At 36.7% G+C, this 24107-nt stretch overlaps 1 protein-coding gene across 2 annotated transcripts; it reads right to left on the bottom strand.

The window, feature by feature from the left end:
- Nucleotides 1–260: 260 nt before the first annotated feature.
- On the bottom strand, nt 261–24107 carry su(w[a]) (suppressor of white-apricot). Of its 2 annotated transcripts, none has more exons than XM_068359307.1 (16): nt 23885–24107; nt 17990–18156; nt 17405–17652; nt 16711–16895; nt 15438–16231; nt 15089–15201; nt 14083–14521; nt 13404–13625; nt 12093–12321; nt 10343–10425; nt 8197–8281; nt 7082–7234; nt 6317–6499; nt 4506–4586; nt 3375–3633; nt 261–2189 (listed from the first exon to the last, which is right to left on the bottom strand). In XM_068359307.1, the coding sequence occupies exons 1-16, from the start codon at nt 24067–24069 to the stop codon at nt 2139–2141; spliced, it is 3477 nt and encodes a 1158-aa protein (XP_068215408.1). In that variant the 5' UTR covers nt 24070–24107; the 3' UTR covers nt 261–2138. The 2 variants fall into 2 exon arrangements, with proteins under 2 accessions (XP_068215408.1, XP_068215409.1); XM_068359308.1 differs by having other exon boundaries at nt 263–2189; nt 6317–6484.

The following is a 24107-nucleotide window of genomic DNA, read 5'->3' as shown; positions in this document are numbered from 1 at the left end:
TAGAAAATTGAGGCAAAAACAAAATGGGCACCAGAAACACTTATGAAGAAACTTGATTGAGAGAAATTTATTCGTAGTTATTACTGTATGTGAACAATTAATAATGTGGCCTTTATAGACTTCTATGAACTATTTATCCCCTATAAAACAATTAATCTCTTATAACCATTGGATAAGTTTGTTGGTTAATTTCACAGTAAAGGAAATAAAAAAATTGCATCTTATAGCAATGAAGGAAAATTGTAAAAGTTCTAAAAAATAAACATTTTATTAATACACATATATACAAAAATCACTCCACATCGTTCAAAGTACACTATACAGTACAATACAAATAATTGTATGAAAATTTACCTGTCACTTTATAAAACCTGTTGTGGAGTGGTTACCACATTCTACTAAGAACACTATTCCACAAATGCAATCATGAAACACATTTTATTGCAGACAGTAAGGTATTAAAAATTTAGCAAAATCAAAATTTTTTAAGTAATTTGTAACAAGATTAAAAGATTTAGTTTGGATTGCTAAATTCTCCTGCTTTTTTTCCAAACCAAACCACAAAATATTCTTTTAGATTGTACAGCATAACTTATTACTATTACATGGTGGTGAAACGTCTCCATATACTGATTACTTTTTGTCAAGTGAATACTCTATACAAGACTTGAGTATTGCAATAAAATTCCTAAACGTAACCTTGTTCATTCTCTGATTATTACCCCCACCTGAGAAATTAGTTCTATACCATAAACTATTCATAGCTATTACATAATTGCAACATCCATTATTAGTGCTTTAACTAATGGAAATTTAGCCATTTGAAATATTTTCAATGTTATACAGAGATACAACAATCTTTGCTGTGCAAAGTTAACTGTAAAGAATACTACTACCATCTTGAAAAATTTTAAGACTTTAAAAAAAAGACCAAGCAACAACTTTCTCAAATTCCAAAACCATGCTTCAAATAAATTTTAAAGGTTTTAAGTCTATCAATAATCCCAGGGTCAAGGGACAGACAGCTCTAAAGACTGACCATACACAAATTATTAGTCCCCCAATTGCCTCCACATCCAGGGAGTGCCAGCCAATGGATGCTATCGGCCTATAGTCTCCCCCAAACCTAGATCACAAGGATGGTGAGGTTGCAGAAACTACTAAAAACTATTTAGCTTGAGCAGATCTTAAACTCCCATCCAGCAAAAGGCCAGCAGGGATGTTTCCAATAAGCTACCACAACCTTTGTTACAGTGAATTAACCTGCTTTATTTTTTGTCATGGTAAAATGTTTTACACAAGAAATGCTCGTGAATTCTAACGACGAATCCTATTTCCAAAGTTGTCCGGATTTTTAAAAATGTCAAACTACATTGAATACATCTTAAAACTAAATTTTAATTCCTCTATCAACTATAATAAGGAAGTGGAGAAAAATAAATGGAGACAAATTGACACTGCAGGTATGTCCACAAACTATTGGTCCCGTACCAACAAGATGGAATTGACAGGATGTTTATGCCAAATGTAAGGAATCCTACCACTAAACATGCTTTGGGTATTCCAAATTTATTTATTAAAGCAGGAGCTTTCTTACAATTTAGAAACCTCATGAGTATACAAAAAGGTACAAAACCAACATCAGGAAGTTTGGTTAAGAAAATTAATGTGGCTCGACTTTATTCCATCAGTAACAAGTTACAGCGAGCTAAATAAATCCCACCGGTAACAAATGGTAACTCGAGTAATTGATTTAGAGCCTGGGGAAATTATGCACAGACAACTAGGAAAGCAAGGATGTACATATGGTGAGAGAATTTGTATAAATACAACAGAAGTACATACAGTACAAGGAAAGATTGAGCATTATGCTAAGTAGAACTGCAGTAATGAGTTTAAATATGAGGCTCTGTACAGTATTCATATAAATAAGAAAAATAGAGGAAGAAAATTAAGGAATCATTACAACAAACAAGAAAACCAATTTTCCCTATAACCACACTTTCACAAGCCTATACTTATTCAACGCCACATTTAATGCAGCACTAGTTTCTCCTTTACGTAGAACACACGGTTTTAGAACAGTAAAGACGGATGAAAATTCAACGCTGAGCAATCGAGTTCAAAGGGCAGCTGTCTCAAAGTTTGTTCTCTTTCTCCAGCAGGGCGTGAACTTTTGCTCGCAACCCCTGTAATAAACAGTGCAATAAAAATTAGATTTGTTCCTCAAACTTCATATGCCAAATACAAAAATTGTTACCCTTAAGATCCTTAATTATATTCACAGCTGATAAATGATCAAAATTTGATTTTTTTTCCCTTTAAGATATATATGGATTTGGGTAGGCAAACTTCCAACTCCTCTCATCTCATCACTTTTCAGGAAAACTTAACAGGTCTCACTTCCATCACTTTACTATTTTACTTGTAAAATTTTTTTAGTAACTTTACTATACTATATATTTACTGTACTTACGCGCTTGCACCTATACCATTTTGCAATGTTACCAGCCTTTTATTAATATACTGTATATATATTAAGACAAAAAGATGAAGCAAAGTTTGAGAACAGATGAAAATGTTGAGGTGGATTATTGAAATATCATTGCTTGCAAGATTAAAAAGTGACGATATAAGAAGAATGGCAGGTATAGTAAAGATTAGAGGTGATAGTGTCATGACTGAGATGGTGGGGACACATTTTGAGGATGGATGACGGGGGAGGAGTGAGTGAGGGGGGGGGGGGGAGATTGAGAGGGAGAGACAAAATTACATGGCAAGATAAAGTGAAAGGTGATATGGAGAGAAGAGGTTTGGTGGAAGAGGACACCATTGACAGAAGGCATTGGAGAGGGGGATCAGGGAACTCTCTTTAAAAATCAATATGTTGCAGCTCTTGAACAAAATTCATTCAACAGAAAAAGTTGAAGATTCTGGGCCTCTTCTTGAAGAACCATTTTTTTCCAGACAAGCAAGTTCTTTTCATTGTTGATTACAATCTCCAAAAACTACCATTCTACATAAAGTATACTTTCAAAGTTTCTCATCCAAACTAAACTACTGATGTCAAAAATAAGTAACAATGCATATGTATTGTGCATCAGTTTGACAAAATAACTATGGTAAATGGTGATTATTACCTAGCCACAGACATGGCATCAACTTATACCCTTTATTGGCATGTTTGCTACGCTTTACAGGAAAGATCCACCCCTCAAATAAGACGATATGCCACCGTAAGTCAGGTAAACTGTCATCGAATAACACATCAAACATTATTGCAAGACAGCATATACTTGAAGTTAAGGTGAAAAAAAATTATAGAACCTACAAATACTCATTATCACTCTGATGTAAAGGTAAAAGAATCTCACCTGTGCAATCCTTGCCATCGCTGCGCTATTCTGAGGGTCAAAGAGCTTCTTCTCCTCTTTCTTCTCTTCCTTTGGTCCACTAGCCATTTCACTTTCTGATCCACCATTTCCAGCATCTGTCGCACTATCCTTATCACTTGCTAACTTCTCCTGAGTGACGGAAGCCAGCCGGGTGTTTGTGGAACTAGGAGAAACTGCTGGTATTGGCGGTGTACCAGGAGCTGAAAGGCTTTCTTCTAATATTCTTGGAAGACCAGAACTGTAAAGCGATGAATTTCGTTAAAATTATATTTACCATTCAAAGAAATATGTAGATACATGCTATGATATTTTTTGATACATGTAAATCTGACAAAAGAGTAATAAATATAGTAAATCTCATTTAAAATACTGTACATTAAGAATCAAATTACTTTTAAGGTTCCTATAATTAGTAAAACACTAAATGAATATCGTCCTATAATTAACATAAACATCATGGCTATCAGATTTTAAGCAAATACATAAATACAGAATGAGACTGAGTTCACGTTAAACAAATACTGTGCTTACGTTAATCTGAAAAATCATTGCAAGGGAAACTGCAACATTAAAAGAACTTAAACCATAAACTCCCAAATGTTAATTGACAAGTTTTGTAGAAAAGCTAAATGTAATTTTTTTTTTTTCCAAACAAAAGCAAACTGTAGTACAATATAGTATGTTCAAATGCTTTACAATTATTTCCATTTCTTAACCCTTTTACCCCCAAAGGACGTACTGGTACATTTCACAAAAGCCATCCCTTTACCGCCATGGACGTACCGGTACGTCCTTGCAAAAAAAAGCTATAAAATTTTGTTTTTCATATTTTTGATAATTTTTTGAGAAAATTCAGGCATTTTCCAAGAGAATGAGACCAACCTGACCTCTCTATGACAAAAATTAAGGCTGTTAGAGCAATTTTAAAAAAATATACTGCAAAATGTGCAGGGAAAAAAATAACCCCTTGGGGGTTAAGGGTCGGAAATTTCCAAATAGCCTGGGGGTAAAAGGGTTAACATCCATTCCTGAGACTCGGAACACTTCCGTCTTAATTATGATGAAGGAAAATTCAAGACACCTTATAACATCAACAAAAGAAAATCTCACCTTAGTATGGAGAGATCCGAAGCATAGACACTGACAACGCTAGAAGCTCGTGACCCTCTTTTGCTTTGGCTTGGAGAGTCTCTGCAATAATATCATTAACAATTAATATGCGAACAAAATATTACATATATTAGAAATTAATATTAAAATAAGCCAGTGGATGTCAAATGCAAAGATCTGCAAATGAATAAACTTTTATAACCAGTAAAATAAAAATTAAATGTTTTAGACATTTAGACCTTATAGAACTGACAACTTGTCAGCCCAATAATCTCATCATTAAAAGGCATTATATGGAGACTCGCTCATTTTGTGAATTACGTTTAAAGGCCGCTCATGAATGGTACAGGCAAGGGACAGTGACATTGCCCCCAGTTAGCAAGAAACAACAGACTACAATGCTCACCCTGACCCAAAGACGTCAAGCTTACAAAATGTGTGTGAACTGTGAAATGATAACTCCGTAAACTTTTCTGTAAAGGAGCATCTCGAGCAGTTACACGTGTAATGAGGGGAAAATTAAGAGATTGGATAGCAAGATGGAAGAAAGTAATTCAGAACGGAGGTAAAGTAGAAGGATAAAAAGGTAAGTGCAAGTACAGCTAGGGCTGTAAGAGCACTGCTAAGACCCTAAGTAATGCCTCAAGTACACAGTACGACATCTGTGGCGGCTTCAGCAGCAAGTTGAGTACAAGATTTTGATTTCAAATATAATGAACTTTTGCATTTTTGTAATTTAATATATTTACAACTTCAAAACTAAAATTGCATTATGCATGTAAAAGGACCAATAAAAATGATAAAAAAGTTTGACGCAATACAAATCAATACATCCATTCATCGAAACACCTCAAGATACTTTCTAAATAGTATTTAGAGGCAATATTTTCCCATAGCGAGCTGTGTTCACATATGTATAACTTTAAGAGTAGCAGGTTGGCCATGGCACCAGCCACCCGCTGAGATACTACCGCTAGCGAGTTATTGATTCCTTTGACTGGCGAGAAAGTACTATATTGGATCCCTCTATCTGGTTACAACTTATTTCATCTTTGCCTACACATACACAGAATAGTCTGGCCTATTCTTTCTTCATACACTTGACAATACTGAAATTTTCAAACAATTCTTCTTCTTCTCTCAAGAGGTTAACTACTGCAATTGTTCAGTGGCTACTTTCCTCTTGGTATAAGGTTAAAAGAGACTCTTTAGCTATGGTAAGCAGCTCTTCTAGGAGGACACTCCAAAATTAAACCATTGTTCTCTAGTCTTGAGTAGTGCCATAGCCTCTGTACCATGGTCTTCCACTGTCTTGGGTTAGAGCTCCCTTGCTTGAGGGTACACTGGCACTATTCAACCTTGTTTTTATTCCTCTTGTTATTTTCAATGTCTTAGGTTAGAGCTCTCTTGCTTGAGGATACACTCGGGCACACTATTCTATCTTGTTTTTATTCCTCCTGTTATTTTCCAGTTTTTATAGTTCATACATGAAATATTCATTTTAATGTTATCGTTCTTAAACTTCTTGTAGTTTTTCCTTATTTCCTTTCCTCACTGGGCTATTTTCCCTGTTGGAGCCCTTCGGCTTATAGTATCCTGCTCTTCAGTTTTTCCTTATTTCCTTTCCTCACTGGGCTATTTTCCCTGTTGGAGCCCTTCAGCTTATAGTATCCTGCTCTTCTAACTAGGGTTGTAGCTTAGCAAGTAAAAACAACAACAAGTCTCACAACAAACATAAACTTAGTCCTACATTAAAAAATTCATAAGAACCAGCACAACTACTTTACAAAAAACCTTGGTACAGTACTTACATCACTTGAACCTCGCTTTCCGAAGGCGTCGATGATCTAGAAGAATATGTAACCTCAGACGAATCTGACGACGACGACGAAACGCTTCGTCTAGATCTCTTACTTCTCCTCTCACTACGGTCATGTCGGCTACTGTGCTTTCTCCTTTTCTTCTTGTGTGATGATTTGCTATTGGGTAAAATGCTTCTCTAAGTATAAGTCATCTTAAAATGTGCCATCAACTGTATTTAAAAAATTAACATATCTAAAACCCAAAATACTGTTACCACATGCATGATTAAATGTTTAAATTTCACCTTTATCAAAAAAAAAAAAAAATTATAAATAAAATTTCATCTCTTAATCTAATCTGATATTTATTGTTAAAAGAAAAAAATTAGCCTTTAACGGAGCAAGTATAAAGAATTATTGCATTAGCAGAAAAATAAAAAATTGAACTGTACTATTTGTATATCATATTTTGGGAAAGAAGCTAGCTGGATAAGAATTGTGTGTAAAAGAAGTTACATTTCAATGTGAAGTAAGCGTTCAAAACTTAAAAAATAGCTTACAGCAAATGTAATACTGAAGTACAGTCACCAATAGGTTCACCCATAATATTATATCTTCATAATATACATAAATCCAATTTCAGTACAAAAAATTTATTAACACCTAATGTCAAAGTGCCGACTGCCACTTCATTGCTCAAAATTCTTGACTTCTCAAAATCAAAGTAATTTGCATTACTGAATCCAGGTAAAAACTAATACCGTAGCTTCTCACCTGTGAGATTTGGAGTGAGAACGTGAACGGGAACGACGTTTCTTGTGCCGTCTGGAGCGCGACCTCGACCTCTTCCGTTTTTTCCTTTCCCGGCGACTGCTAGGAGAACGGCTCTCTGACCGCTCGTGTCGGTGCTTTTTGCGACTTCTAGATCTGTAAGGAAAGTGTTTTTGAAATTAGCAAAATAAAGGCTGGTGCTTTATGTATAAAAAATAAAAAGTACAGTAACCTACTTAAAAATAGGAATTCAAAGGGCATACTGTATTCCAAATAGCCGTAAGATTATTTAGGTACTTTACATTGTTACATATTTTCTTGAAACTTTATATGCAAATGTATTAAACAACCATCATATTTTCTAAGCAAAATCTCTATTTCATCACAGCCAATACTTGGCACAACCCAAACAATACTAAAAGTTCTTTGCATCTGCTCTTTAGCACCCAGCTATATTGATTACATCTTTTAACTATTCCCCTACTCACATTAGTCTCTTCTGAAATGATTGTCCAAATAATGCTACTTTATATAGCTTCACTTCTTAATTTTCATTCAAGAACAAAGTTTTGGGTAAGCCCTATCTGAGCTTTGAAACTTTAAGAGATTTTGTTAACCTATTTTATGATAATGATAAAAGCTACAGACCTTAATTTTAAGAGCCGAGATATTAATTACTTTAAACCAAAGCACTAACAAGAACTTAATACTGCTTGTATTATAAAGTATACTGTGTTCAAACTGAGTAAGATAACACTAAACAGAAACTAGTTACAAATAACAAACCAATATTATACTAGCCTTCCCGTTTAATAAGGAAAGAAATGTATACCTATTACTATCCTAGTGTGCCCGAGTGTACCCTCAAGCAAGAGAGCTCTAACCCAAGACAGTGGAAGACCATGGTACAGAGGCTATGGCATTACCCAAGACTAGAGAATAGGGGTTTAATATTGGAGTGTCCTCCTTGAAGAGCAGCTTGCCATAGCTAAAGAGTCTCTTCTACCATTACGAAGAGGAAAGTAGCCACTGAACAATTGCAGTAGTTAACCTCTTGAGAGAAGATAGTAATAGGAGTAAACCTAATGAGAGAAGAGAGAAAATACAGGCAAACTTACTTTTCCCGGTGACTTGAATCTACGTGCCGGGATTTGCTGGTTCTGATCTCAAGACTCTGACTTCTCCTTTCTCCCTCACTGGCTCCTGTGAACAGACAACTTGATGAGATACTATTTTCCTCAACTAGTTTTACATGAAAATCTGTATACTGTATATACTGAATATGATCCTTTTAAGAAAATATCAATAAATGATCCATTCATACCGATGACCAATAAAGTGAATGTGATCCGTACTCCTAAAGGTCACACTTGAAAAAAACGCTTACTGAAACTGGTCAAGTTATGCAATGTTATTTTATCATTTATGAGTACTGAATATGCACACAGATAACAAGAAACTCTCAAGAGACCATTGCAACTACAAATGAAGACAAAAAATTATAATACAATGAGTTACTACTGGTACTACCTAGACAAGAGAACAAAAAGAATCAAGTGGTCTGCTGAGAAAATGCCTTTACACTTTCTCTAATGCTGACAGAGTGACGTCCTTTCAATCCGACTGCTAAGAATTACTTACCTGCACTTACCCAGCTGGCATCGATCATCTGACGACGACCTCAAGGAACCTGAACACTGATTTAGAGGGAGAAAAAAGGGGGAAACGGGAACGGTGGTGCATAAAGAACTCGAAAAATGAAAAATAAAATGAAAAAAATTAAAAAAAAGATGGTACTACACAGTTGGAACAGTGGTTCGGTGGCAGTCACCGTGCTAATCCAAAGTCGTAGCCGAGCAGATCACCATCGTGTCATTAGCACTACACGTCACTTGAAGTTACGGTACACCACCCATACCTATGACCCTACTTTCCCAAAAAACCCTTTGACAGCAGATATATGCTCTTGAATATCTTTTCAAAAACACTTGCCTCCCAACAAAATCCCAACAGTCCTGTGGTTAACTAAGTACAGTACCTACAGGAAGGAATAAATAAATGAACTATTACTACCTCTCATAACTGCAATTCTAATCACATACTCAAAGTCCTAAAATTTACTCAAAATCTCCCCCACAAACCAGTTCTCTGCCCGGAGTTTAACATAATCAGCCGAGTGTTTCTTGGAGTTGAATGTCTGAATCCTTAGCACGTAACAGATGTTTCATCAATAAGGTGTAACTTGATAACAGACAAATTAATTTTTACTACTTACTTGTCAAGATATCAAGGACCTAGTGAGAGTAAGTGACACTGCCTCTTTGAAAAAAAAGGGAAAACTGACGCAATTTACACGTACTCTTGAACGCAGATCACAATAAATCATGACCGATTCATCACAGGGTCGCTGAACCAGACCTCCACCGAGCCAAAACTCGTGTCTCGTAGGACTAGTCGTAATCAATCGTGAATGTAAGTAGCAAAAATAAACTATTAAGTGTTATCAACTACCTTAACTCTCAAACCGCCCTTGATGTACAGAGGATATATGTGATGCTCAGATCACCACCCACCAGATATACCCCCACCAAGTGTATACAGTTTTCTAAATTCCGAGTTGGAGTGCCCATGACTACACAGTATTCAGTGGCAAATGCCATCATAACACTAGCCACTGGAAGAAAAAAAATATTCTGTGTTGGCGATCCGTACCTACACCTGCACGGCCGCCCTCGATGAAATATCAACAGCAGAGAGCCACTGCAACACATCTGCAACAAGTCAAAAAGATCATAGATAACTGCAGCATAGAAGGGCACTGAGGCCCCGGAAAAGGCTCGCCTGCAGCAAGTTCACGCAGTCTTTGGAACTTTGAAAATTTGTAATCTTCAAACTCAATACTCAGTGACGCTCTTAAAATGAAAAATTCAGTGATGGTCTTAAAAAGAAAAGATAAATACTGTAATTCTAAAATCTCAATGAGTGAAACTTGCTGCAAGCAAACTTGTCAAAAAAAAAATTCAAAATATTTAAATCTTAAAACTGATGACTTTCTTCAGCAAGACAATATTAAAAGCTGCGAGTGGAGTGGAAGAACATTCCTGAACCCTGTCGAGTTTTTGCCCTTCTCATAAATGCATTGAATTACCAAAAGTGATAGTTCAAGAATCTTCCTCGCCTCCTTCCTGCTGAGCAATTAGTTAACCCTAGAGGAACATCCCAATGGTGAGGAAATAATGAAACAAGTTCTGTACAAGTACATACCTGAAAGAACTGAGGATTCTCGTTTCAATGGCCTGAAGTCTTCCCCATAATCAGGTACGGCTGGTATTTCAGAATTTGAACCCCTGTAAAAAAAAAAAAGCACAATCAAAACTTGAAACTAACATATGAACGACTATCAAACAATATACAGAAAGTCCGCAACTTACAACTTAACCCTTTCACCCCCAAAAGGACGTACTGGTACGTTTCACAAAACTCATCCCTTTACCCCCATGGACGTACCGGTACGTCCTTGCAAAAAAATGCTATAAATTTTTTTTTTTTCATATTTCTAATAATTTTTTGAGAAAATTCAGGCATTTTCCAAAAGAATGAGACCAACCTGACCTCTCTATGACAAAAATTAAGGCTGTTAGAGCAATTCAAAAAATATATACAGCAAAATGTGCTGGGGAAAAAATAACCCCTTGGGGGTTAAGGGTTGGAAATTTCCAAAGAGCCTGGGGGTAAAAGGGTTAATAGATTCTATAAAGGTGTTTGTAAGTCTAATTTTGTAAATTTTGGCCTTCAGTAGGCTTCACCTAACTCACGAGCCTATGATTTTCAGCTGCAAAAGTCATTGCAAATGTTGTCTTCCTAACTACATTAAATTATTTGATAATGTCTTAAAGGTTCTAAAGGTTTAAAGGTTGCTCATGAATGGTAGAGGCAAGGGACAGTGACATTGCCCTAGCAATCAGGACAACGCCCTAGAGACTGACCATACATCATATGATCAGCGCCCAAGCCTCCTCTCCACCCATGCTAGGACCAGGGAGGGCCAGGCAGTGGATGCTGATGACTCAGCAGATAAGACATATAGGCTCCCCCCAAACCTAGCTCACAAGGATGGTAACGAGTCTGAGTGGGACTCTAACCCCCAACTGGCAAACACCAAGTAGAGACGTTACCAATCAGGCCACGACAGTATTTAATTATGAACTTTAGATACAATATCTGAGATTTGAGTTTGTTTCTCCAAATGTTTGAGAATTGAGGACCTATGCTATACAGCCTAGTAAATGCAACTCCAAAGGCTGTAATTAGATTTACAGTCAGTATAACCACAAGCTGTTTCATTAAAATTCCAACAAGCAAGAGAATCCCTTAAAATAATCAAATATGGAAATATGATTCTGTTTGTGAAAGGCAAGGAAAATACTTAATATTCTTACAAAAAAATTAGACTTAAACTATTCAATTACTGAAGTAAATAACTTAGGGAATATCCTTAGACAGCCATAATATGACCCTGCTTGCATTTTAAATACAGCTTCTCTTGATTTATATTCAACCTACATGCATGCCACACAAACATTGGTCTGATAACCTGGACCAATATGACAAAAAATATTTATTATGTGCATATGAAAATTCTAAGTCTGACCAATTAGCCCTTTTACCCCCAAAGGACGTACTGGTACGTTTCACAAAAGCCATCCCTTTACCCCCATGGACGTACCGGTACGTCCTTGCAAAAAAATGCTATAAAATTTTTTTTTTTTTCATATTTTTGATAATTTTTTGAGGAAATTCAGGCATTTTCCAAGAGAATGAGACCAACCTGACCTCTCTATGACAAAAATTAAGGCTGTTAGAGCAATTTAAAAAAAATATACTGCAAAATGTGCTGGGAAAAAAATAACCCCCTGGGGGTTAAGGGTTGAAAATTTCCAAGTAGCCTGGGGGTAAAAGGGTTAGTATACAGTACTTCTCATTACCATTTACTAATAACCAAATATAAACTAACCATTCATTGTCAATATTTGAAGTTGAAGTTGGTGAAGGTGAATGAATTGGTGGGGGTGGGGGTGGAGGAGCAGGGGAGTCTTGAGGTGGCATGGGGATGCCCGAACCTGGACTAGAGGACCGGGATCTTGATCTTGAGGACGAGTGCTCCGAGCTTCTTGATGAAGAGCTTCCGGAACGCGATGTCGAATTCATCATTTGGGCAGCAATTTCCGGTGGGAGCTGTGGACCTAGAAGATACACACGCGTATTTAATAACCTTAACAAAATAAGTCTTGGATCAGACACTGTTATGGTCTATTAGCACTAAAAAATACCTAAAGATAAATGTGGTGAAAGTTGAACATAAGTGGGTAAAAAAAGAAGAGTCCAAAAAAAGAAATTAAGTGATTCACTTGGTAATAGTGAGCTCTGTTCTAGAGAGAGAAGTCCTGATATGACAACTGTGTAGGTTATTTTATCCAATATAGTACACTGGTTACAGTGTGGCTTGTGCAGCAGACAGCATTACAACCACTTTCCAGTGCCCTCTTTTCTCACTTAGCTGTCCAACTTCAATCTCTACATGGTTTCATTTTCCTAATTGTGATGGATCAAATCCTCCATTTTTAATAATTTATGTGGTAATTACACTTACAGCACACTTGATATTTGACAGTATCGCAAGGAAACAGGAAGAAACCTTTTCGGCAAAGGGGGAAAATCAAGAGGGAGTCAGAGATAGATGGCAAGATAAGGTGAGGGATGATCTGGCAAGAAGAGGTTTGATTTGAAGGTCGCTCATGAATGGCAGAGGCAAAGGACAGTGACACTGCCCTATCGGGACAATGCCCTAGAGACAGACCATATTACATACGATCAGCGCCCAGGCCCCCTCTCCACCAAGTAGGGCCAGGCAATGGCTGCTAATGACTCAGCTGATAGCTCTATAGGCTCCCCCAAACACCACATCCATAGCTCACAAGGACAGTAAGGTTGCAATGACCAAAGTAGCTATCGAATTTGAGTGGGACTCGAACCCCAGTTTGGTAATCACCAGGCAAGGATGCTACCACCAAGCCACCACAGGAGATTAACTAACCCAATGAGTTAAGCTCGACTCTTACCAAACTGGCCAATGGTGCCTTTCATAGAACGCATTGGAAAGGTTACATCAAGCAACCGACTCTACAATGTAGGGATAACGGTGGGAAAAATTAAGACAACGAAACGGGAAAAGACACAATGTCTTTAAGCCCAATTTTCTGAGAATTTATAAGAAACCACAATAAGATCATTACCCCGAACAACAAAATGCACTTTCGAGACTCACCATAAACGGGTTGCGAGGACTCGTCTTCACTACCCTTCTTCAATCGAGACAAAAACATGGCAGCTTTCTTCCGCCGTTCCTGCTGTTTTCTTTCCGGTTGCGCCGAGGGTGTATGGCCATTCCCGTTCTGGGCAATGCTGCTCTGCGACTTTTTGAGTTCCCCGTTGCTGAATTTATCATTCAAGTTAGGGTCGTCATCCTTGTCACCACCCATTTCCTGTGCTGAATATACAATTCAAGGTCAGGGCATAAACTTTACCAAAAACAAATGCCAAACAAATACCTATAAATATTGCGTTTAGTAATTGCAATAAATTGGTCAAATCAGAACAAAAAAATCAACATGATTAGGCCCTAGTACAATGCCTCAACAAAATTCTGGCATTTTACTTTGCAATATAATCAACAAAAAACTAATTTCACATGATTACTCAAGATCAATTTCTTCAAAATAAAGATCTTTTCTGCTTATATCATAATAAATCAAGATTCTATTGAAACACTTCTGTTTTCAAGAATTTCTAACTCATGATCTGATTCTAGATGAAAATGATTAGCCTACCTAAGATACAGGAGGATCCTACTAAATAACTACAAGTATTCAAGGTAAAAATTATGAGGCAAGAGACTACTGCCTCCTGACCATATATGAAACCAAGGAGTAAAAAAAACTACATACCATATTTAAATATGTCGTAAACATCCTCATTATCGTCTGATGCTTCACTGGATTCTTCAGCTTTTTCCATCAGCCTCTCTTTTTCCAATCTTTCTCGCTTTTCCCTTTCTTCCTTTTCTTTCTGCTTGCGCTTCCTTCGCCTTTCTTCGCGTTCGATTCTTCTTTTCTCTCTCTCCTCCTCGTCCATATCTTCGTCGTCGGTGGAGGACGATTCAACGGGGAATGTAGAATGCCGATCAAGATTGACTTCCTGTTCCCTCGACTTGATGGAAAAACTAATAGTAGATGGCACTTTGGCACTGGTGCGCTTGTCCTTCTTTATGGCACTTCCCGCTGTGGTGGCCGACCCAGGTGTAGCTGTTGATGCCGAAGTGGCTTCTAAGATGGACGCTGCACTTACGCCGTTTCCAACACTGCCAGCTGTTGCGGAGCTTTTATCCTGAAAAAAAAAATAAAACCATGGAAAAAAAAAAATACAAACAAAATGTTTCACAAATGAGGGGGGTTGATCGTTTATGAATTATGCTTTGCAAAAACATTCATGGGGCCTCTGATAGCCATTAAATTATTAAGAAACTTTCCATAAAAAAGCTCTATTATTGGATTGGAAATATGACAAAAGGAAATAAATTATCAGAAGTGGGTTGCAGTTTTTCCTCAACTGAGAACTAGTAAAATTAAGGAGGTAATTTTTGAAGATTCCTTGGAATTTACAACCCTAAAAGACCAAGATGCTGCAAGCCCAATGGCTCTAACAGGGAAGGCAGTCATGTGAGAAAAGGAAGTAGAACATCACTGAATTACTCCACAGTTTTCTTAACTATAGCCAAAATATTAACCAAATACTAAATTTGTAAATACGTTAATATAAAATCTTTAACGAAGTACAAAAACAAAATTATATATCTAATAATTGGCAGTCAAATGAATTTTTCTTTTAATTAAAAAATGTCAAGAGATCATTTCACCTTTTTTTTATCTACAATGAAATGTTTCAAGCACAAACCTCAAAGTTTTCCTTAAAAATGTCTCCATAGACTTCATTGTAAAGTCGCATCTTGCAGCGATAGTAAGGGAAGTACTCGTGGTCTTTATTTAAGAAGCTGAACCGTGGATCATCTGAAAAATTAATTTGCATCACAATTAAAATATAATACATTACAAACAAATTTATGGTAGGCAAGTTCATAAGCTTCAAGTAGTATACAATAATCCTACACTTAGCAAAAAGATGCAGCATAAGAACAAATAAAAATTTGATTAAAATCCCTTTGGTTTGAAGTATAGACAACTAACATTTCAGTCATAAGCATAATGTAGAATCAATTACATTCTTAAGACACAGGTAAACTTACTTCTGGTGCGCACCATAGATTCGAACTCCTCTCCATTCTTAATTATATAGCTGGCCATCTTATCAATAACCATTTGTACATCAGGAGGCGGCCATTTTATATTAGCATATTCATTGGAGTTCTCTGTAGCTAGCAGCTCATCACCATCGACAAAGTCTGGCTTATCTTTTACGTCGCTAAGTTCGTCGTCATCTTTCCTCTCATCATCTGAGCAATTATCATTAGTTCGATTGAAAGAAGGATAATCTACCAAACCCTTGAATTCTGGCGAATCGCTCTTGCCAACACCTTTTTTCTTTTTCTTGCGGTTCGAGAGATCCAACTTCTGTCCCGTGGCAGGAGTTGATGCATCAACGACTGGAGCTTTAGTATCTGCGACTGGAGTCGATGTGGCTACAACTGGAGTTGAGGGGACTACAGCTGGAGTCGAGGGAGCTGGAGTTGAGGGAGCTGGAGTTGAGGGAGCTGCAACTGGGGTCGAGGCAGCGACAACTGGAGTAGTTATAGCGGCTGCCGCTAATGCTACAACTGGTGCAGAAACTATGGTAGATACACTAGGGGATCCAGGAGATTCTATTCCTTCGACAGTGGGAGAATTTTTCTGCTTCTCTTTAATCTTATTAATTAGCTTTGAGTAGGAACAGTCAGCAGAAGGCTTATGGAGGGACAAGGGTGTCCCCGGGGTGAGGTCAGGCTTGATCCCTGCTGAAAGAGAGGGGTGGAGGTACTGTCCTTCACTTCCTTCACTGTCCCTGCGGGCTTTTTTCACATCGTCATCATCAGCTGGCCGGTATCTGTTCAGGATATTAAGCAAATAATTTGTTGAAAGAACAATGAACTACAGAGAACTTGCAATTAAAAATACCAGACAAAGGACATTAGAAATATATGACTCATTAGCCCACAATTTATGATGGAGTTACATTTCATTAAACACTAAATTACAATAGCGAGGATATTATTACAATTTACTGCATAAAAACGTGATGGTACACTACCAACTTGTATACTAAATGCAAATATCTAAGATCTTTTATTATAAGAGCCTACTGTAGTAAATGACCACTCTTTTATAGTTTATTATTTACTTTTCTGTACAATTAGAAAACTTAGAATTGTGGCATTTTGCTTTAACTACTCAGGTTGCAGTTTGGCTTGTAGTAATAATAATAATAAAAAAAAATAATCAAGTGCGTACAACCAGATTCTTGACTTCAATATCCTAACAGCATAAGGTACTGTATGTAATTGTACAAAAACACCATTATCTCACCTGCCACTCTTAATCATTGTGGTCGTGTGTTTGTAGAAAGCATTGAGAGGATGATCAAATGACAGAAAGCTGAACATCGGATTACCAGCTTGCTTGGTCTTGATCAAGATCTCCATTTGTCCGCCCTGGGCAGCAATAAACTTGGACGTTTTCAAGATGATCTTATTTTGCTTCACAGTTTCTGGCTGTAACACAAAAGGAAAAATGTAGGCGATAAGTTTTGTTATAAGGATTTCAGCTTTTGCAACCTTTATATCATGAAGTACAGTAACTGATTTTTTATCTTGACCAACTTGAGGGTGAAGACACTGCAGCATGCAACCAACCCTTAACCATTTTACCCCCAAAGGACGTACTGGTACGTTTCACAAAAGCCATCCCTTTACCCCCATGGACGTACCGGTACGTCCTTGCAAAAAAATGCTATAAAAAATTTTTTTTTGTATATTTTTGATAATTTTTTGAAAAAATTCAGGCATTTTCCAAGAGAATGAGACCAACTTGACCTCTCTATGACAAAAATTAAGGCTGTTAGAGCAATTTAAAAAATATATACTGCAAAATGTGCTGGGAAAAAATAACCCCCTGGGGGTTAAAGGTTGGAAATTTCCAAATAGCCTGGGGGTTAAAGGGTTAATTGTAGGGATAACGGTGGGAAAGAGGAACCTAAGGCCTACAACGGAAAATAACTCACCACCACCATGCCCATGGGAACATTCAACTCGGGTGGAGGCACAAAAGTATCTTCGTCTTTCTCGGGGAAGTAATCCATTTCCTCCTCCTCTTGTGGTTCCTCCACTTCTGGTTGAACCACTTCAGGCACTTGCTCCACGACATAGTTCTGTTGGGCCAACATGGTCTGATCGTCGTAACTAAAGCCAACTTGGCTGTAAGTGTAGTTATCAGATCCCAGTTCTGCCAAGAGGCGTTTGGTTTCTTCCTCTGAAAGGTTAACAATTACGGTATTACAAAAAAATTCTGTAAGTTGGGTAAAATATAACTGTCATAAGAACCACTACAGAGGGTAATTGACAAAATACTGAACCCAGTCATTAATTTGTAACAATTATTCAAGGATTCTTCTTCACATTAGTACAATTTACAGATTTAAATCATTTTAGCAGTGAGAAATAATGGAACCGCATAGAAACAACAAAGATCAAAAGTACATAAAAGGCTGACAATTTAACAAACTTGAATAAAATAGGACTAAAAGAAAATAACTATATAGGCTAATGTACTGTACAATAATTCAACAACAAGAAATCTGTATCTGTACCTTGATATGCTTGATGTTGGATATCGTCATGGTATAAAGCAAGGTAGCGCTCATAATCACATCTCTCCTCATCTGCTTTTTCTTCTTCTGTGAGTCCTTCCCATCGGTCCGCACCACCACCAGATTCCGCTTCTTTCAAGTCATAAAGAGCGCCACGTACATCAAACCTGCAAACAAAATAATAAAGATTATGAGATCAAAGCTGAAACTTGGTAAAGATTTCCAATTGCTTAACCCTTTAACCCCCAGGCTATTTGGAAATTTCCAACCCTTAACCCACAGGGGGTTATTTTTTTCCCAGCACATTTTGCAGTATATATTTTTTTAAATTACTCTAACAGCCTTAAATTTTGTCATAGGTCAGGTTGGTCTCATTCTCATGGAAAATGCCTGAATTTTCTCAAAAAATTATCAAAAATATGAAAAAAAAAAAATTTATAGCATTTTTTGCAAGGACGTACCGGTACGTCCATGGGGGTAAAGGGATGGCTTTTGTGAAACGTACCAGTACGTCCTTTTGGGGTAAAAGGGTTAAATATAAATACAAACAAATGAAACACAGGACTGTACATTGCCTTTTAGTTTAATTCCTGAACCTCCAAATTTCCCTTTTTGTGAGAAGTTAAAATCCTTGACTGACAAAAAAGTTCTTATCTATAATACTCTTTTCCGAGTGCTCCTTAAAAACCAAACAGGAAATTAATCTAATTAAGCAAAAAAATCTAATAGAAGTCGTTCCTTGTCTTCGCCTGCTTTTAATACTTGCAAATTTACATGAAAAAACAAATTAACCCTTCCAAGAACTATCTGCAAACAACACCATTTTTCTTCACTAATGCACAAAGTATTTCTAAATCTAAAATCATTGTCTATCACACATCAAATGATGATTCATATTAGTTATAAAGTTTCATAATTGGCACCATGTTTGTGACACCTTGACTAAGTGTTAATGTTCCATAATTGGCACCATGTTTCCATGACCTTTACTAAGTTTTAATTTTTTATAATTGGCACCATATTTGCATGACCTTGATTGAGTTTGAATGTTTCATAATTGGCACAATGTTTGTGTGACCTTGATTAAGTTTGAATGTTTCATAATTGGCACAATGTTTGTGTGACCTTGATTAAATTCTAATGTTTCATAATTGGCCCCATGTTTGTGTGACCTTGATTAAATTCTAATGTTTCATAATTGGCATCACATTTGCATGACCTTGATTAAGTTTTAATGTTTCATAATTGACAATGTTTACATGAGCTTGACTAAGTTTTAATGTTTCATAATTGGCACCATATATGTGACCTTACTTAGGTTTTCTTATAACACTGTTGAAGATAATTTCTCCAGAAAGTCCTCTAAACAACTGCCAACCCCACTATAAATTGACACCACTCACCATCTAAAATTGAAGAATCATTTTTTTTCCCCTAGTGGCTTTCACTATAGCTTCAATTAATATTATCATCATTATCACAGTAGTACTAGCTAATTTATAGCCCTGGTTGGAAAAGCAGGATGCTATAAGCCCAAGGGCTCAAACAAAGAAAATAGAGTAGCCCAACGAGGGGAAACAAAATACGGAAGCAGAAAAGTGTGCCTGAGTGTACCCTCAAGCAAGAGAATTGTAACCCAAGACAGCTAAGACCATGGTACAGGAGCAATGGCACTATCCAACATTAGAGAACAATCGTTGATTTTGGAGTGTTCTTTTCCTAGAGGAGCTGCTTACCATAGCTAAAGACTTTCTTCTACTTCTTTTACCAAGTAAAAATTATCCACTGAAGAATATTATAAAAAAAAAAAAAATTATCAAAACCTTTCAAATCCTCATTTTGAAGAGACTAGGAAATGTTACAGATTACAAGTTCGTACTATTGACAAAAATAAAATGGGGGGGGGGGGTAACCAGCATCACTGCCAAATTGAGATAGCTTAAGCAATTTTGCAGAACTGCCTATAATGAGCCCTGGCCATTTCACTACAGAGAACCTGAAGTCATTACAGGTACCGTATCGACACGGGTTGCGGTATGGTATGCGCTTTGAGCTACAAATCAAACTGAAGATAGATTACAGCTAAATGTAACAATTATTTACAAACAGACAATTCTGCATGCCTAATGGGTGCTGGGGAATAACAACTTGCATATCAATCCACTAAAATATGAACATCACTGATGGTTGTTTAAGTCCATTGTTTACTTTTAGGAGACTAAAGGTGGGTATTTGAACAAGTTTTCCACAATAGCTTGTGGGAATTTTTTTTTTTTTTTTTTGTGCAACTGTTAAGATACCAGCCAAACTCAGCTTAATAAAGATGATATACATAAATCTTCAACTATCAATGCTAACCATGCTTAACCCTTTTACCCCCAGGCTATTTGGAAATTTCCAACCCTTAACCCCCAGGGGGTTATTTTTTTCCCAGCACACTTTGCAGTATATATTTTTTAAATTGCTCTAACAGCCTTAATTTTTGTCATAGAGAGGTCAGGTTGGTCTCATTCTCTTGGAAAATGCCTGAATTTTCTCAAAAAATTATCAAAATTATGAAAAAAAAAATTTTTATAGCATTTTTTGCAAGGACGTACCAGTACGTCCATGGGGGTAAAGGCATGGCTTTGTGAAACGTACCAGTATGCCCTTTGGGGGTAAAAGGGTTAATAAAGATAATATACATAAATCTTCAACTATCAATGCTAACCATGTTTAACATCTGCATGTTTACTCAGAACTCTCCTACTGTTATGGTTGTGGGGTTTCACAAGACATGAATAACCTACTTTTGCCTGGGTGGGGGGGGGGGGACTTGCCCTCCCGCTTCTTTTGCATTTACGTTGACAAGTTTTCTTTTCTTTTTTTCATAGTGTTAAAGAACAAGTTACTTTTCACCTTCAAATTGTTGTTCATTCATTCACTTTTGTTATCTATTTATTCATCAAAACAGATGGATGGATTTATATTCAATAATCAATCAAGCCCGTAACCCTTTTATTGCCACATGATCACAATTAACCCTTTTACCCCCATGGACGTACTGGTACGTCCTTGCAAAAAAAAATTTTTTTTTCATATTTTTGATAATTTTTTGAGAAAATTCAGGCATTTTCCAAGAGAATGCGACCAACCTGACCTCTCTATGACAAAAATTAAGCCTGTTAGAGAAATTTAAAAAAAATATACTGCAAAATGTGCTGGGAAAAAAATAACCCCGGGGGGTTAAGGGTTGGAAAATTCCAAATAGCCTGGGGGTAAAAGGGTTAAGTATAACATCGTACTAGTACAACGGCACGGTAGCCAACGAAGCTAGTTGCTAAAACTAGTGGCCACCATCCATACAATACAAAAGAAAAAATATATATATATAAATAATGTCGGCAGTTTTCAGGTTCAATTACTGGTTAAACAAGTTTAAAAATACAAAAAACATATCCAAGGTCGTTTTGGGTATTCCATGGGCCATTTCGGTAAATAATGGGTAATAGTATAAAACACCACGCTCTCCATTTACTCCAATATAATGTAATCCTGCAGTTCTCACCTTCTTGCACAGTAATTAGGGGGTTATCTAAATTCTGGTTAAGCAATAATTAGCAAGATATGTTGAAGACGGGGGGGGGGGGGGGGAAGGGGTTATAAAAGGAAAATAGCTCGGTTTCCTCATTAAACGACTTGGAACTGACATGTCAACATCGTCAACCAAACAGAATTCGTAATGCCAGCGTACACTTGATTTACTGTATATTCAAAATATACTTAATTAAAAATGGATTAATTACTCAAAAGTGTCCTTAAAATATGCAATTTACAAATAGTGACACTTTTGAGTAATCACAATTCTTGATTAAGTATATTTTGAATATACAGTATATCAAATGTACGCTGGCATCACAAACTTCTGTTTATGTACGCTGGCATCACAAACTTCTGTTTATGTACGCTGGCATCACGATCTGTTTGGTCAGTTCCATGTCGTTAAGTGAGGAAACCGAGCTATTTTCTTTTTATAACCCCTTCTCCCCTCTTCAACATATCTTGCTAATTATTGCTTTCCCAGAATTTAAATAACCACCTACTTACTGTGCAAGAAGGTGAGAACTGCAGGATTACATTATATTGGAGTAAATGGAGAGCGTGGTGTTCTATACTATTACCAAATAATGAGACCCCTGGCAGAGTATTTCAGTAGACAAAAATTTGGGGACCCAACTACCTACACACCAACCATCAAAATAATTTTTGGCATTCTCCCACCCTACAACACGGGTTTCCCAATGAGATCTCATAAAATTATTTAAAGTACTGTACATACAGGGTTAAGAAACCTCATAGACGTTTACATCAATAACATTAGTTAAAAAGTTAACCAGTTAGAAAACATATGGCTCACGTCTAGAAATCCAGAAGCCGACACGTGACGAGCATAAAATAGGTAAAATATAATACCTACTAAAGGAAAAATAAAGACGACTGGAGTTAGTACTTTCCCCTAAATAGTGACAACGACAGACTCACAATGGGAATAAAGAGCTAGCATTTGTACAGAATGGAATCCCATTGTTGTTAATTTTTTTAAATCCCAGATTAAGACAGATTTTCGAGAAAGGGAAAATACTGGATTAACAGAAAACAGACCAGGGCTTAGTTCTAAATTGTGTTGACCTTTGGTATAGGCAATTAAAAAGGATTGAACAATATTTCTTTTGGTAGTCATTAACCCTTTTACCCCCAGGGTATTTGGAAATTTCCAACCCTTAACCCCCAGGGGTTATTTTTTATCCAGCATATTTTGCAGTACAGTATATTTTATCTAAATTGCTCTAACAGCCTTAATTTTTGTCATAGAGAGATCAGGTTGGTCTCATTCTCTTGGAAAATGCCTGAATTTTCTCAAAAACTTATAAAAAAAATGTAAAAATAATTTTAAATAGCATTTTTTTGCAAAGACGTACCAGTACGTCCATGGGGGTAAAGGGATAAGGTTTGCGAAACATACCTGTACGTCCTTTGGGGGTAAAAGGGTTAATGTGGATTATTTTACTCGTCTCTGACCAGACGATTCTGTTTGAATTTTAGGAGCCTTTGTGTATCAGCGGCCAGTTCCTCCCATGTGCATAAAATAAGGGAATTTACTTCCCATTTTCTAGTCGTTTATAAGACGTGGCCGCTGTAATACAAAAACTGTGTCCGTTGTTTTGCAAAAGCTCAACACAAGAACAACACCTAACGTAACCTAACCTACAAGCCGTGGTATTATTGTACTGTATTACAAGGTAATGTAACCTAGGGAAAAAAATACTTTTTTCAATAGAAAATGGTCCATTCTCTTAAAAAATGACACTTGTTCCTGTCGGAAATGAAGTTTCAGAAATATATATCAGAAATATATATCTATATCCACCGATAATGGGGGACCCCCAGTGGGAACTCGGGGTTTTGGGTGGGGAAAACATACTGGGGAAATGGTATAAAATGGCAATACAAGACTTTTCTTCTCTATACATTATTTAATTTTGATGAACGAGAGGTTTAGATGTTTACTAATGATAAGGGTAAGGTTAAATATTAACCAATAGGGTAGGCCACAACTTTATACATACAACTATCATAGGGGAATAGACAAATGGCCAAATTGCCTAAATCTAGATTATACAGGACAAGGTTTCAGCGATTACATTGTTCTTCGAACTTTGACCTAAGCCGTTTGACCTTGTGTTTACATATACGAATTTACTTACATTTTAAAGTGATACACACCACGATAATAGCTTCCCTCAGACATAAACAATGTTATCAATAGCGAATAAAATAAATAAATTTCCCTAGTTTAACAGAATATCACAAATCATGATACTTTTACGGCAATTCAAGAAAAAAAAATCACCTCACCTATCAATCATCAGCTTATCATCACCCATCCAGGGTATGAGATGTCCCCCTTTATCCAAAAACGACGCCTTTTCATTGTCTCTGAATAGCTTGCACGAATACCCAAAAACTAACAATTCATCGGGTGTACTTGTAGAATCTTTCGAACGATTCTCTAGGAGAGTCCGACCAAGTTCGGACGCCATGTTTTGTTCGTCTCGATTCAGTGTTGCCACACTCGTGA

Source organism: Palaemon carinicauda, chromosome 35, assembly GCF_036898095.1.
Source record: "Palaemon carinicauda isolate YSFRI2023 chromosome 35, ASM3689809v2, whole genome shotgun sequence".
Taxonomy (NCBI): Eukaryota; Metazoa; Arthropoda; class Malacostraca; order Decapoda; family Palaemonidae; genus Palaemon; species Palaemon carinicauda.
This window is presented reverse-complemented; position numbering and strand designations above follow the sequence as displayed.